At 43.0% G+C, this 15,843-nt stretch overlaps 1 protein-coding gene across 1 annotated transcript; it reads right to left on the bottom strand.

Annotated features, from left to right (window-relative positions):
• Positions 1-1,370: 1,370 nt before the first annotated feature.
• LOC306735435 (B2 bradykinin receptor-like) lies at positions 1,371-3,678 on the bottom strand (the record flags this gene model as incomplete). The annotated part of the gene is made up of 2 exons (XM_079216902.1): positions 3,602-3,678; positions 1,371-2,385 (listed from the first exon to the last, which is right to left on the bottom strand). The coding sequence occupies exons 1-2, from the start codon at positions 3,619-3,621 to the stop codon at positions 1,371-1,373; spliced, it is 1,035 nt and encodes a 344-aa protein (XP_079073028.1). The 5' UTR covers positions 3,622-3,678.
• Positions 3,679-15,843: the final 12,165 nt, after the last annotated feature.

The raw sequence follows: 15,843 nt of genomic DNA, 5'->3' as shown, positions 1-15,843 counted from the left end.
TCGTCAAAGTGGGGAGTCTTAGCAACTGTGTGGAGCATATCTGTGATTGAAAGAACCCAGGCCACACATTAAAACAAATTTAGACTTACAAATAGTTTGATTACATACATACACTATGATAATTTTAGTCCAACTGAAACTCATTTCCTTACGCTCTTTGTGCCGGGTTTTTACAAGGAGACATGCTATCACTTCCATGGTACACTACTGACAGGAGTACGTTATCGTACTATATTGCATTCATATGTCCCCCGCCCTTCCACACACACACACACACACACACACACACACACACACACGATTATGTTTCTATTCTCTGAGAAAGTGAAATTTAGCAAGATAGGAACCATAATCCTGACAGGCAGACAAAAATACACATGGAACACGGTCAAACTGGGTATTTTTGGCATGCATTTTACCCTTTGAGGTAACTTTGTCTGCCTGCATGCTTTTTTGTTCCACAACAATTTCCAGCTCTGGCAATGGTGGAAAAGCCTGACTCCTAACAAAGATTTCCTGTTTGGCACAACATGCCTTCATTTTGGATACTAATAAGGGTGTACCCTTGCCCACAGCCCACAGCCCACAGTAAGTCAACATTAGCCCATCAAATGGGAGTAGGGAGAAATGTAAAATGAGACAACTGATGTGCGTACAGCCAACAAAAAGGAACATGTTTGTGTGTCACCACTGGAAACTTTTTGACAGAATCCTGTTTTTAACTCTGCAGACTATGAGTCAAAAACACCAGAAAACACTTAGCAGGCATGTTGCTGTGGCTCTATTAGAGTACGTTTGACAGGATGGAGCACACATGTGCTCAACGAAACATTTAAATGCATTAAGAATATGCATCCATAAAAGCATCCATAAAACCATATGTATGTTTTATTTGACATACTGGTACTATTTACAATCTGAGTGATCAACAATACAATCAGAATATGACAACGGTATTTACATTAGTAATTTTACAGCAACTGGGTTGATTTATATCACACCACCTGTACATCCAATATGTTTGCAAATGTTTGTAACAAGAGGCCAGCTGTTGTTTATTGCATGTGGTGAAACTGTTTAAAAAGGGAGAAACTAATCAAGTCTTGTATGGCCATACACATATAACCACATCATTTAAAAATAATTAAAGCATGTTAATCTTTTTAAAACGACCAAAGATGTCAAAGATTGATTTGAGGAAGGGTGACTTGGTCCCATTAGGCCTTCTACACAATTACATCCGCTACAAATCTAATAAAGAATAAGCTTATCATCGAGGACTTACATGTACACAAGACTAATACTACCGCTACAGACATGTTTCTACAAAGTAGATTTTGAAAGGGAACAGTGCTTTTGAAAGCAGTATTTTATACCAAAGTCTTCAGTGTAGAGGAGAGGTTTGATGAACGTGAGGACTCAGACGTGGCTGTTTTCTTTATCTTCCACTCGTGGAATAGTTCACACACCTTTTTACGAAAGTTCCTTCCTACAATAACGTAGAGGATGGGGTTAAGAACACTATTGAAGATGGCCAAGTAGTTGAAGATCTGATTGCAGATTCCTAGAACAGACTCGAGGTGACACCCTCTCAGGATGTCAGCTCGTAGGAGCACGTCCAGTGTGGTGACCACGTGGAATGGCACCCAGCAGATGAGGAACGCCAGCAGGACCGCCAGCATCAGATTGGTGGCCTTCTGTTCTGTTTTCTCAGCATTGAACCTCTCAATCACCTGGATCTTCAAAGCCTGAATAATCTTGACAGTGCAGAATAAGATAATGGAAACGGGGACAATGAAACTAAAAACTATCAACATCCCATCAAAGAACAGCTCTGCAGTTAAGTTTGGGTACTCCAGATAGCATGCAGTTACGCCATACTCGGGAATATATTTCACTTCCCTGAAGACAATTGTGGGGACACTCAGGAGCATGCCGAAGCCCCACATCAGCAGACAGCCCAGTTTGGCATATTTTGGCCTACGCATTCTGCCATGGGACAATGTGTGCACCAGTGCCACATAGCGATCCATGCTAATCAGAACAAGGAAATAGATGCTGCTGTTGGCGTTGATCTTAATGCCCAGGTTGACGACTTTGCACATGAACAGACCAAAAGGCCAATTGAAACCGTTGGATACGCTGACGGCCCAGAAAGGCAAACAAGACACCAGGACGAGGTCGGCAGCAGCCAGGTTGCTCAAGTAGATCTCAGCCACAGTGCAGGCCTTCTTGTGTAAGCAGAAAACCATCAGGACAAACACATTGAACATGATTCCCAGCACTGTGATGAGCAGGGTATACACTGGCTGACCAGTGTAGAGCCACTCCCAGTCATACAGATCAGGACAATTTGTGCCATTAGTGTTGTTATGGTCTGGGACACTGTGGAAAACAATAAACAAAGACAATTCAACATTGACATTTAAACCAGGGATGTTCCAATAAAGCTGTATTGCTCCCAATCATGATCCGAGTCATTTCATATTGAGTATCTTCCTATACAATGTCCCAATATGATACTTATTTATTCCTAAATAATACAGCTACACAGTGCTCACTTTAACTAGATTAAATGTTAATGCTTGACAGTTAAATTAAGAAAATCAAAGCTGTTCCTTAATGATTTTTATTTTATTTTTTGAAAAATAGCAAAGTATAAAATATAAAACTTTTTGGCCTTGTTGCTGTCTCGAGGGAAGTTCTCTCTCCTATAGGTGTCCTCCAGTGTTTGTTGCCCCAGTACGGGCTTTAAGTTACCAGAATTGACTTAATGACGTCTTCTGTTAAGTGTTTATTATCGTTGACCGTACATCTATTGCTCAGACTGTCATACAGGGGTCACCATATTCCAATAATGAGCAACATGCTTGGCTCTGTTCTGTCCTAATTACCCTGGGGGTATTTCACTTTGCTCTGCACAATATGAGATATCATCTTCGTCCGAGTTTCTGTTTTGCACTGAAGTGTTACGTCAAAGTCAACAACATTTCTAAATGATACACAAATGAGAATGTTTTTAAATGTATTGGGAATCAATAACAATCAGCACAACTGGCATTTACATTTAAGAGCATAGGTCTACATCAAATGTGTCACAGACAAGATTTTTATTTGTATTACTGTCAGTAGTAGATACCAGCTCTGTGGCACTGTGCAAATTCAATGCATATACATATACTTTCCAAAAATGTTCTATAAAGTGTCTGACTTTCTTATCTTCTTGGCTACAACTGTGATATGATCTTTATTCAATCAACACATTTACAAATTGTTTTTTAATATTATGATAGTACAAACAAAACATGTAATATATTTCTACTGGTAGGCTTTTTAATTTCCTGATTTGTTCTGCTTTATTTCACTGTATTTTTCTTGTACTACATATCAATGTATTCTATAACCCAACATATCTTGATTTTTGATGAATCTAAACCCATTACAGTTTTATTAATAGGTTTCTGTACATAGTTATTCACACAAAATGATTATAAAGCACAACACTCTAAGACATGTTCAATGGTAAAGTATAGATAATGTATCAATGCTAATGTTTATATTTCCTAATATACAATAAACAACAAATTAAGTCTGTATATACCTTGTTGGTTGGAGAGTCATATCTCCTGAGTAAGTCCAGGGGTGAATGAATGAAGTCCAAATGCCTGCTATACTGCTTCAGCAACCCTCCCTTACTGTCCTCAGTTTGTCTCCGACTCGCTCTCTTATGGGAAACTGTAATTAAAATGATGTCTGGCAACTTCAGGCTCTCTTTTGGGCTTTCTCCTGCACTCCCTCCTCTGAGTCAGATCCTCCACAGCATGTCTGTGTTTGTGATTGGGCATAGTTTATGTTTTTTGCTTCATATGCAGCCACTTGAGCTGGGTGTTGACGTTTCAAATGAAGTGGGTGACGTCTGCCTTTGAGTCCAAACATAGGTATTATTGACAATTTCATCATAAACAGCATTTTTGAGAAATTATTGGAAATTTAATTGGAAACAATAATGATAGTCACAATCATTTCCCATTAATAATGTGAGCACAATGTTATATCCTCAACATTAAAGTGTAGTACATGTGTGCTCTGACTATACTGAAAGCCAGTTATTGTATATGTTCATGTACTGCCTGCTGTACATTAGAGACAACATACTTAATTTACTGCACTGCATTTAGTTTATTGTAAGATTATTATTCCAGTGAATAACTTTGCCTGGTGTGCCTGAGTCTGGTCTGAAGTACAACCTTTTAATGGCTTCAGAAGTGCATCATAACAGGAACAATTTTAGGCAGTGAAATGTTTGGTTACTGAGGGAAACCTGCCTCCAAACCACAGTGAGAAGCAGACATATGATCACTGCGTTGGTGTAGTGCACACATTCCTGACAGATCTCTATAGTGGGATTTGTATATTTCTATTGTTTATTCTATCTTATGGGTATTTTATGGCTAGTAAGCGAGACGTTTTCTGTTGAACAGTCAAAAACAGCAAATCAAACAATTCACTCATTTGGAATCGTCTTGATGTGGCCCATCATGCATCGCTGCTCTCCTGCTGTTTAAGGACTCAGACCCATCCCCTCTCCATGATGTCAATATTGACCCTTCAATCTCTGTCTAATCTACTAAACTAAGATTTATAATAGAAACATTATCTGATTTTCTACACTTTGTGTGTATCACGGGGCGTCAAGTTGGCTCAGTGGTTAGGATGCCTGTCGTTCAATCAGAGGATCAGCGGTCGAGCCCCGGCTCCGCTAGTACATAGAGCAAGTATAGAGTATAGAGCAAAAATGTAAGTCACTTTGGATAAAAGCGTCAGCTAAATGTAATGTAATATAATCACTGATAATGCAGGAAGATGGACTGGTGGCTCAATCATCAAGCCTGTGATTATCAGCTCTTATCTGAGGACAGATATTTTCATTAATCACAGACAACAACAACATTACAATTTGAAAGACATAAAGTGCTAAATAGGGAGAATGCACTTTAAACCAAAGACCATTTTCAAGTTAGCATTGATCAGAATACGCAATAGGCTAAAAGGCAGTCAATAATGTGTGAAAAATGATCTGGTGTGTCATATTCATATGATTAGAGAGCAGTAAATGATGACCATTACTGCGATCTTTCCTTGAAATTATGTTGCAATAATGAATTTCATTTGTGCCACTTCCTGTTGTAGAGACATTGAAGAGCGACACCATGATATTCGGAAATGTATACCTTGTGTAGCTGCTATTACACATGTTTTTAAAAAGAAACTCATAATCGAGTGGTACTCTTGAAGTGACCTCCAGCAGGAGTGAGCCCGATAGTCAGGTGGAAGCAGTTTCCACTTGGTGCTGGCGCCATTCCCTCCTCCACCATTTGTTTTCCAGGTCAGGTTGTTTATCATACAATCTACTCACAGCCAAGTCATGAGACTTCCTGATATAGTGTTTCCTCCTTTTCCCATCCACCCTTGTCCTTTGTTTTCTTGAGATGATAATCAAAATGATATGTCTTATTTGATGTTTTTTTTTTTTATACACTTGTATGATTGATGTAAACTGACTGTATTGTGCAGTCACAACACTTTTCAAAGACATTTCCTTGGAACCAAATGCATAGTAAGGGAAAGAAACACTAGAATACAAGGTTATGTAACACTGTTTTTAAAAACAATGGAGGTCCTTGAATGGCCGAGGTTAACAAGACAATATAAACATTAATCAAGTTATTTTAGTTGCTTTTATGAAGTCAACTCTTTGAGAGACTTTCACTTCAGACTGTGCTGCTCTCACTGGTTTGTTCTCACAATATTTAAGAATATTTGATCTTCAGCCAACATCCTGCAGACCTGCCGGCTTCTCCGGTCACCTTGCTTGATAATAACATCTGGTTTGTTCATCATCTTCTCTCTGAACATCATTCAGTCTCTCTATGTGTTTATGTGGTTTGTTGTCCATATTTATTTGACAAGACTTGTCTTCACCTGAAATGATTGACATTTTTATTGTTGTTCATAAAGTCTCTTGAGTTGCTTTGCTCCTCCAATGAATCGCCACCTTAACGTGGTGGAGGAGTTTGAGTGGCTCAGTGATCCTGGGAGCTATGTTGTCCGGGGCAAGCAGGTCTCGGGGGAGAGCCCAGACTAAGAGCGGTTCAAAAAACCCTGATGAATAGCAGCCCACGGTCTGAAGTTACCTCGCCCGGACAAGGGAAACCGGTGCACCCTCCCGGAGCCAGACCCAGGAGGGGAGCTCGTCGGCGAGCGTCTGGTGGCCGGGCTTTCGCCCATGGGGCCCGGTCGGGCTCAGCCTGAAGAAACAGCATGGAGCAGCAGTCAACCTGTGGACCCACCACCCGCGGGGAGAATTATCGGGGTCGGGTGCTATGTAGACCGGGCGGCGGGCCAGGCAGGAGACCTGGGCGAGCCGATCGCCGGCAGCATAGACTAGCTCTAGGGACGTGGAACGTCACCTCACTAGCGGGGAAAGAGCCGGAGCTGGTGCAGGAGGTGGAGCGGCACCAGCTAGATATAGTTGGGCTCACCTCCACGCACAGCATGGGCTCTGGAACCAAGCTCCTGGAGAAGAGTTGGACTTTGTCCTTTTCTGGAGTTGCCCAGGGTGAGAGGCGCCGGGCGGGAGTGGGGATATTCACGAGCCCCCGGCTGAGCGCCGCTATGTTGGAGTTTTCTCCGGAGAACGAGAGGGTCGCCTCCCTGCGCCTACGGGTTGCGGGGAGTAAGGCTGTGACTGTTGTTTGTGCTTATGCACCGAACAGCATTTCGGAGAATCCGGCCTTCTTGGAGTCGGTGGGAGGGGTCCTGGAAAGGGCACCGCCTGCCGACTCCATAGTTCTCCTGGGAGACTTCAACGCTCACGTGGGCAATGACAGAGAAACCTGGCGGGGCGTGATTGGGAGGAACGGCTTGCCCGATCTGAACCCGAATGGTGTTTTGTTGTTGGACTTCTGTGCTAGCCACAGTTTGTCCATAACGAACACCATGTTTGAACATAAGGTGGCTCATAAGTGTACCTGGTACCAGAACACCTTAGGCCGGAGATCAATGATCGACTTTGCAATCGCATCAGCTGATCTGCGGCCGTATGTCTTGGACACTCGAGTGAAGAGAGGAGCAGAGCTGTCAACTGATCACCACCTGGTGGTGAGTTGGATCAGATGGCGGGGGAGTCGGCTAGAAAAACCTGGCAAGCCCAAACGTGTAGTGAGGGTGAACTGGGAACGTCTGGCGGAGGATCCTGTTCGGGAGGTCTTCAACTCCCACCTCCGGAAGAACTTCTCACAAATCCCAAGGGAGGCTGGGGACATGGAACCCGAGTGGACCATGTTCAAAGCCTCTATTGTGGACGCGGCTGCTCGGAGCTGTGGTCGGAAGGTCATCGGTGCCTGTCGTGGCGGCAACCCGAGAACCCGGTGGTGGACACGGGGGGTGAGGGAAGCCGTCAAACTGAAGAAGGAGGCCTTTCAGGCCTGGCTGGCCCAGGGGTCTCCTGAAGCAGCTGACGGGTACCGGCAGGCCAGATGGGCTGCAGCTGCGATGGTCGCGGATGCTAAAACTCGGGCATGGGAGGAGTTCGGGGAGGCCATGGAGAAGGACTTTCGGTTGGCCTCAAGGAAGTTCTGGCAAACCATCCGACGGCTCAGGAAGGGAAAGCAGGGGCTACCCCAGGCTGTTCTCAGCAGGGGGGGGGAACTGCTCACCCGGACTGGGGACATCGTCGGGCGGTGGAAAGAGCACCTGGAGGAACTCCTAAACCCGGTCAACATGTCCCCCGGAGAGGGGGCAGCGCCGGAAGACTTTGGGGTGGTTTCACCCATATCCCTGGCAGAGGTCGCTAAGGTAAGGCAAGGCAAGGCAAGGCAAGTTTATTTGTATAGCACATTTTAACAACAAGGCGATTCAAAGTGCTTCACATAAAACCATTAAAAGCATCAAAACATAATGCAGATTTAACATTTTACAGTTAAGAAAACATTAAAACAGTCAAAAAGCCAAATAAAAAATAATAAAAGTTGAATAAAAGTTGCAGGTAAACAAACAATGGGTCAGACAGGGATCCTGACAGTATCCCACCCCCCTCAAGGGACGGATTACAGACGTCCCACCAGGACAAGGGCCCATAGGGTCGGTGGAGGGGAGCCGGAGGAGGGTCTAGGCATGGCACAAGCAGTCCGAGGGGCTGGCCGGAGGATGAGCACCAGACGGGCAGATGCACTCCGGGGGGCGGTAGTCAAAAAGCTCCTTGGTGGCAAGGCGCCAGGGGTGGATGAGATCCGCCCTGAGATGCTGAAAGCGCTGGACATTGTTGGGCTGTCTTGGTTGACACGCCTTTTCAGTGTCGCATGGGGGTCGGGAACAGTGCCCATGGACTGGCAGACCGGGGTGGTGGTTCCCATCTTCAAGAAGGGGGACCGGAAAGTGTGCTCAAACTATCGTGGCATCACACTGCTCAGCCTCCCGGGAAAAGCTTATGCCAGGGTGCTGGAAAGGAGGCTCCGACCGCTTGTCGAACCTCAGATTCAAGACGAGCAGTGCGGATTCCGTCCCGGTCGTGGAACAGTGGACCAGCTCTTTACCCTTGCAAGACTACTGGAGGGGTCCTGGGAGTTTGCCCAACCAGTCTACATGTGCTTTGTAGACTTGGAGAAGGCTTTCGACCGGGTCCCTCGGGGGTTTTTGTGGGGGGTGCTGCTGGAGTATGGGGTGCCGGACCCGTTGGCACGGGCCATTCGGTCTCTGTACGCCTGCAGTAGGAGCTGTGTTCGTATCCTCGGTAATAAGTCAGACACGTTCCCGGTGGGTTTTGGCCTCCGCCAGGGCTGCCCTTTATCACCGGTCCTGTTTGTGACCTTCATGGACAGGATATCTAGGTGCAGCCAGGGGGCGGAGAGGATCCGGTTCGGGAGTCTCGGAATCGCCTCTCTGCTGTTCGCGGATGATGTGGTCCTGGTTGCCTCCTCGGACCGTGACCTCCAGCATTCACTGGGGCGTTTTGCAGCTGAGTGTGAAGCGGCAGGGATGAGAGTTAGCACCTCCAAATCTGAGGCCATGGTACTTTGCCGGAAACCGGTGGATTGCTCCCTCCATGTGGGGACAAACTGCCTACCCCAAGTGAAGGAGTTCAAGTATCTCGGGGTCTTGTTCACGAGTGAGGGTAAGGTGGAGCGGGAGATCGACAGGCGGATCGGTGCGGCTGTAGCAGTAAAACAGGCGCTGTACCGGTCCGTCCTGGTGAAGAGGGAGCTGAGCCGGAAGGCGAAGCTCTCCATTTACTGGTCGGTCTACGTTCCAACCCTCACCTATGGTCACGAACTCTGGGTCGTGACCGAAAGAACGAGATCTCGGATACAAGCGGCCGAAATGAGCTTCCTCTGTAGGGTGGCCGGGCTCAGCCTTAAAGGGGGGGTAAGGAGCTCGGAAATCAGTTAGGAGCTGGGAGTCGAGTCGCTGCTCCTTCGTGTCGAAAAGAGTCAGCTGAGGTGGTTCGGGCATCTAGTCAGGATGCCTCCTGGACGCCTCCCATTAGAGGTTTTCCAGGCACGTCCAACTGGTAGGAGACCCCGGGGAAGACCGAGGACACGCTGGAGGGATTATATCTCCCGGCTGGCCTTGGAACGCCTCGGGATCCCCCAGAATGAGCTGGAAAGTATTGCGGGTGAGAGGGAAGCTTGGGTCGGCCTGCTGAACCTGCTGCCACCGCGACCCGACCCCGGATAAGCGGCTGATAATGGATGGATGGATGGAGTTGCTTTACAGTAGGTTTGTTTTATTTCCAATTTTGCTCCATATCTCTAATGCTGAATCTAAAATGAGAGGTGACAGATGTCTGGATAAATTATTTGATATGACTGAAGTATCATTAGCGCAGTGAAAACTATGTTTAGCAATATTGTAATAGGCTAAATATATAAACGCTAAATGAGGCAAATGAGGAAAAGAAAAAAGATTGGAAAAGGTGGCAGCTATTCCCACAAACAACTGATCCAAATAATTTTTTGGGCACTCAACACATACATAATTACTGCACTTCTGGTAATTACCTTAGCCGTTAAATGAATTGCTCAAACGGTCAGGTTACAGATATAAAATCTCTCTTCCAAACAAATTTCCTTCGGCAGCAGTTGTGTTTATTATGTGATTTTTACAGAATAATCTGTATTGCTGTCTCCCAGAAATAACTCTTGTGATTGATGCTCTAAATAGTTTTACAAACAATTTATTACTAAAACAGTGCCAATAAAAACATTTATGGAGATTTACCGTGGCTTATCACCTGTATTATTATCTAAGTATTTTGCATGTTCCTGTTTCCTGCTGCAGTATATTATGGGCTGTTGGAGGACAAAACGTAAAAAAAAATGTTATAGCTTGCCTGTATAGTATTATAGACAGTTCTCATGAGAAACTTTTTTACTGAACAAATAAAAAAAACAGGATGGTCTAAGGTTTGTTTTGACTACAAAATGCATTGTTTCTGGAAGGACAAGTTGCTGTTTTTCATCTGTAATTTCCATGAGCACCACAAACATAATGGTTATCTAAAAAACCTAAATGAATAACATCTCAATGTGTAAAAAAATATATTGTTTTGTAATATGACCCATTAAAACACTATTTCTATATGCCCAGTCATAAAAAAAGTTAGATTTTTCAGCCTAATATATGAGATTTAAACCTCTTCCCTGGCAAAAACTATTCCTAAATGTATAGAGACACTCTATGAATCCTTTACATTGGATTCTAAGTGGTGGTTAATCTGTTGTAAAGTAATTCATCATAGCAAACTGAAAGGAGCTTGAGTAATCACGACAACAGACTACAACTCTGTCCGTTGCCGTTAGTTATGTCTCCGTGGTGTGTAATGAGGTATGTAACAAATGTCTGGGCGAGGGGGCGGAAGGCTCATGCTCCACTTCGAAAATACCCAGCTCATTTCCTGTCTCCTTCTGCCTGTCTGCTTAACGTTTTTTTCAAGGCTGTGCTCTATTACTTGGTGCTGATCCCGCCCCGTTCCCTCTTTCATCATAACTCCTTACTGACTGAAAACAGCAGGGGCACAGCTCCTCGTGTGTGGGTTACATATTGTTTTCACAGCTGTCCAGTACAATCAGGGCCTTTGAAAGCAGAGTGAATGAGACCTCATAAGAGATGGAATCATACCAAACCCCAGGGTCTGGCACTGGGAGTGCCTCCTCTTCCCCCCGACTTCACGCCTAGGCTCTTGTCTGAAACCACTAATGCAACTTTGTCGAGCTCTGTGTGATACCACTAATGCAGCCAGCCGTGGAACAACAAGCCATTTCTTAAAAAAAAGAAAAATGCAACCCCTTCTTCTAATGCTGTACATCTGACTGCTCAAATGTTCCTGGCAGAAAATACATAGACCACCTAATATTGCTTTTTTTTTTTAGAGACTTTAAGTTCCTATAAAAGGCTGAGAGGTTCTGGAAAATGTGTGTCGTCACTCGTATGTTTCTTTCAAAAGTCTGATGTATCATTTCCATCTTGCTTTAAGATAAAGACAACGCAAAATGACCAAACAAAAAACTAAAATAGGATTCAATTTCACATCCCTTTTTTCTGAATAACAAACCAGGCACCACGAGACATTATGCAATACAAACTACCGGTGGGCGGCAACAATCCAAACATCTGCTGTCTGAATTTAGTTTATTATGTGTTAGATGTCAGAAAAAGAACAACATTTGTTTTAGCTATGCCAGGAAATCTGCAGTTTGTGGTGAAATAAATGTGTTTATGTGCAATGACCACGCCGATGTCTGGCTGTGGGCGTTAGTGGTTTAGAGAAGAACTGAGTGAGGGGTAAACTATTTGGGAGAGACCACTTGATTAGGAATTAATATTTGATCTCGTAGAGTGGCTAATCGTGGTTATGACTCCAAATGATCTCATTGAACTACATAACTTCGAAGTAAGCGTTCATCTTTGTCAACATCTGAAAATGCTGTTGAGAAATAACAGAATTTTCCCAAATGCATCAGACCAATTCCTGCAAGTTTATATTTGCCTTAACCCACCTGAGCAAATCATTCCAACCTTCAACATTTTCTAAAAAAGCATCTGTAATCAAGTCCATAGTGGAACATATGACACAAGAAATTACTTTTTATGAAACAACTTGAGATTTTCCACCATTAAAGAAAAGTTTGCTAAATTAAAACTGAAATCTTGTGCAATTCAAACAGACAGGCAGACAAGCATGTGTTGTCTTAGCCAGTCAAATGTTTTCTTTTTAGTCTGATGTCGACTGACAAATTACAAATGTTAGCCTCAAAGGGACAAAGGAGACGACAGCATGTTTTATTTAATGACTTTTGACAGTATGGTGAAGCTTACTGAGAGGATTGTTACTGCATATCACTAACATGTCTCTTTAAACATCTTTAAAAAATAGAATGTTTTACTGATGTAATGAAAGAACAACATGAAGACACATTTTGTTTCAACATCAATCTTAATTTAAGGAATTAAGTTGTGTCTTAGTCATGTAATCAGACTATAGAAATACACTACATCTTGAATACAATGCTATTAGAATAAAAATAATTGAAATTATGATTTGTATGTAGATATTGTATATAGAAAAGAAAGAAACAAATGTCTGAGCATATTGTATACATGTGTATATATGTGTCTAACTTATCACACTATATTATATTGAATTACATTTGATGATATCTTGGCACAAGCACGAGTTAAATTCCATGTATATTTGCCCTAAAGTTGGTTCTGATTCTACAGTATACAATACATAATGCATGTACTGTTTACCCTCTTCATCTAGGAAATACTACTGTATTTCTGAAAAAAAAGTAATTGATATGGAGCCCTCTACTGGATGAATTATGTTATATTATATAAGAGTTCTGAGCCCTGATAATTCAAAAGACAAAATAGAAAAAGTAACAGGGCAGCTGGCCCTCTTGTTTTGAAAACACACATACACATTAGAACGTGGAAGAAAATAATAATAAATACTTTTGTGTCCAAGTGATCATCAGACATGATCAATGATCAGGCCTAGACTGGGACAAAAATTCGGCCCTGGACTTTTTGGTCCAGACTGACCCACCACAATCCACGCGCAGATACTATGCCAACTCGGTCCATTGATGTACTGTACATATAATCACACAAGCCCTTAATAACACTACTATACTGAAATGGGTCATTGTCTCCTTGTCTCTTATTTGATGTAATTTAATCTGAAAATGTTTCATAAATAAGTGTTCAAAAAAAGAAAAGCATGGACAATAAACCATAAACACTGACAGAAAAAAATAGGTAAAGCATATTTGAACAAATTGGAGCTTAAAGAAAGTATATTGATACTTAAAACACTTTAACTCTGGTGACCTGATTTGTAATTATAAAAAATGTGAAAAAGCAGATCTGCATGCTCAAACCACAGCACCCTAAAATAGTGGTTAATTAATCAGGATAGTATATCATTTTCCAACACTTTAGAACTAGATTTATTCAAGTAAAGTTCATAGACAACGTTTCTGAACATTTAGTGAATGAGTGTTTATCCACAACATGTTAGCTAGCACACTCACCTGCTCCAATCTCCTCCTCCCCCTCCTGTATGTTGTCACTTGTTTTATTACATTATTTACTCTTATTGTGAAGAGCATGGAAACAGGAAGTGCTTTTACTTTGAAGGCAGAAAGTACAATGATACGTGCTTGTTGACGCTAACTAATGTTGATTGTTACATGTGGAAAATATATACATGTCGGGTGCAAGAGCGCGTTCTCAATGCTTTAACAGTTGTAATACTGCAGTTCACCAGTAAAGTGAGTCCGTTCATACCAGACTTGTCTTGGTGCTCAAGCTCCACTTCATGACACTGTGCCACCATGGCAGCGGGAGCCTCATTTTCACTGTCCGACGACACCTTAGAGGGACCCGCCGCGCCCGCGCAGCCAAAGCCCCGGAGCCGGAGGCTCCGCCACCGCCGCCGGCCCCCGCAGCAGCAAACATGTTTATTATATTTCTGCTCTCAGCAGCATCAGTTGCGAGAGCTTTTTTTTCTTTTCCCTCAGTTTTTCTGCACCGCCTTTTCGTTTTTTCTCCATGTTTGCTTTCTCTTCTCTCTCACAGATTGCTAATGATGTGTCATTAGCTCATCAATAAAGGTCATTGGACGAGGGGGTCTGGAAAATGCGTGGGCGGGACTACTGGGCCTATCATAGGGCCACTGGGCCTCTTATGCGTCTTTACATAAAAAAAAAAAAAGGTCAGCCACTGCCGGCCCACCGGGAAAACTCCCGGTACTCCCTATGGCCAATCCACCACTGTCGATGATATAATTCATTATTTGGTTTGTCATGTGAATTCAATGTTTTTATTTTACCAAAAATGTACCTTATCTGACCCTTCTAAAATCTAAAACATGCATTAGGTACGTACATTCACTAAAGAAGTTATCTGCTACGTTATACGTTAGGTAGAATATTTGAACAGAATAAAAGTTTCACCGGAAAGTGAAAACCTCAAATTGTACTTGAGTACATTTGGTTATTTTCCACTACTGTCATGGACCACTCTGCATAATACACCTTTTGATACTTTATTTTGATTACAATACTTGTGTACTTGGCAGATAAAATAATTGCCAATAACAGTAAGCAGTGTTTCAGAGTGAGCTAGAGATGACAACAAGCAGCATCGATCAACCTCTGCTCTGAGAGAACACTTGTCACACATTCATCACAACACAGAGGAAGGGACAGAGATTTCCACTGTTTATCCCGACCCTTTTTCCTCCCCATTCTCTTGCATTTCTGCTCTTCTCCATCATCCTGTCATTTGCTGTCAACCGATGCATCTGTCTATCTATCTGGTTGCGTGTCTCGCTCTCTGGTTCAAGGTATCCCCCATTAACCCCCGAGTGGTTTCCACTTTAATTTTGGCCAGCAACCGAGTAAGTGAGACTCAACTGTGTCTGCCAATGGGTGCGCAGGCAACCGGAGTGATACATGTCAGTCTCCATGGTGACAGGCTCCATGTTCTGCATGCTGATATCCAATCGTATTCAGAGTAGCGACAGAGCACTGGCGGTTGTCTGCTTAGTTTCATGTTACCTCCACTTATCAGAATCAGAATCATTTATTGCCATGTATGTTTTCACATTCAAGGAATTTGTCCTGGCGGGAGGTGCATAAGATTTAACAGTTTACAATAAACATTTAACAATAAACATTTAACAATAAACAGAGTGCAATAAATGGGAGCATGACTATTCACAATTGAATCTACAGTAGAATATAAAATGAAAGTTAAAATAAAGTGCATGTAATGTAAGTGTTATGTGAAAGTGACAAGTGTAAGGATAAAGTGGCAAGTGTATTTAAATATGAGGTGTGGAGGGATGTGCAGGGGAGTGACCAGTCGGAAATTGTCTGTCAGTCAGTGGGCATTATAGATCGAGCGTCATATCTGCTGGATGATAAATGATTGAGGGAGTTGGCCTGTGACTTGCAAGTGTTGCGTTGTAGCCAGCAGCATAAGAACAGCTGTGCCGGTTGTAATTGCAGTCCAGGTACTATTCAGTAGTATTAAGTATCATGCAGACATTCATGATCCCTAAAAGGATGAATCCTGCTTATTTAGGGGCCCCTGACTACCCCTGGTTATCCTCTGACCTTTCCTCCAATGCATCCAGCATATAAAATGTTTTCACTTATCCAGAGCAATATCTCAATCTTTAAAGAATGGCATGGCAAACATTTTTCGTTCAATGTTCACAAAGAATGAGTCGACTCTTGACGCCACTATGAGGTTGACATTTGTGGTTTT

The sequence above is a fragment of the Taurulus bubalis genome (genome assembly GCF_910589615.1).
Source record: "Taurulus bubalis genome assembly, chromosome: 1".
In the NCBI taxonomy this organism is placed as follows: Eukaryota; Metazoa; Chordata; class Actinopteri; order Perciformes; family Cottidae; genus Taurulus; species Taurulus bubalis.
This window is presented reverse-complemented; position numbering and strand designations above follow the sequence as displayed.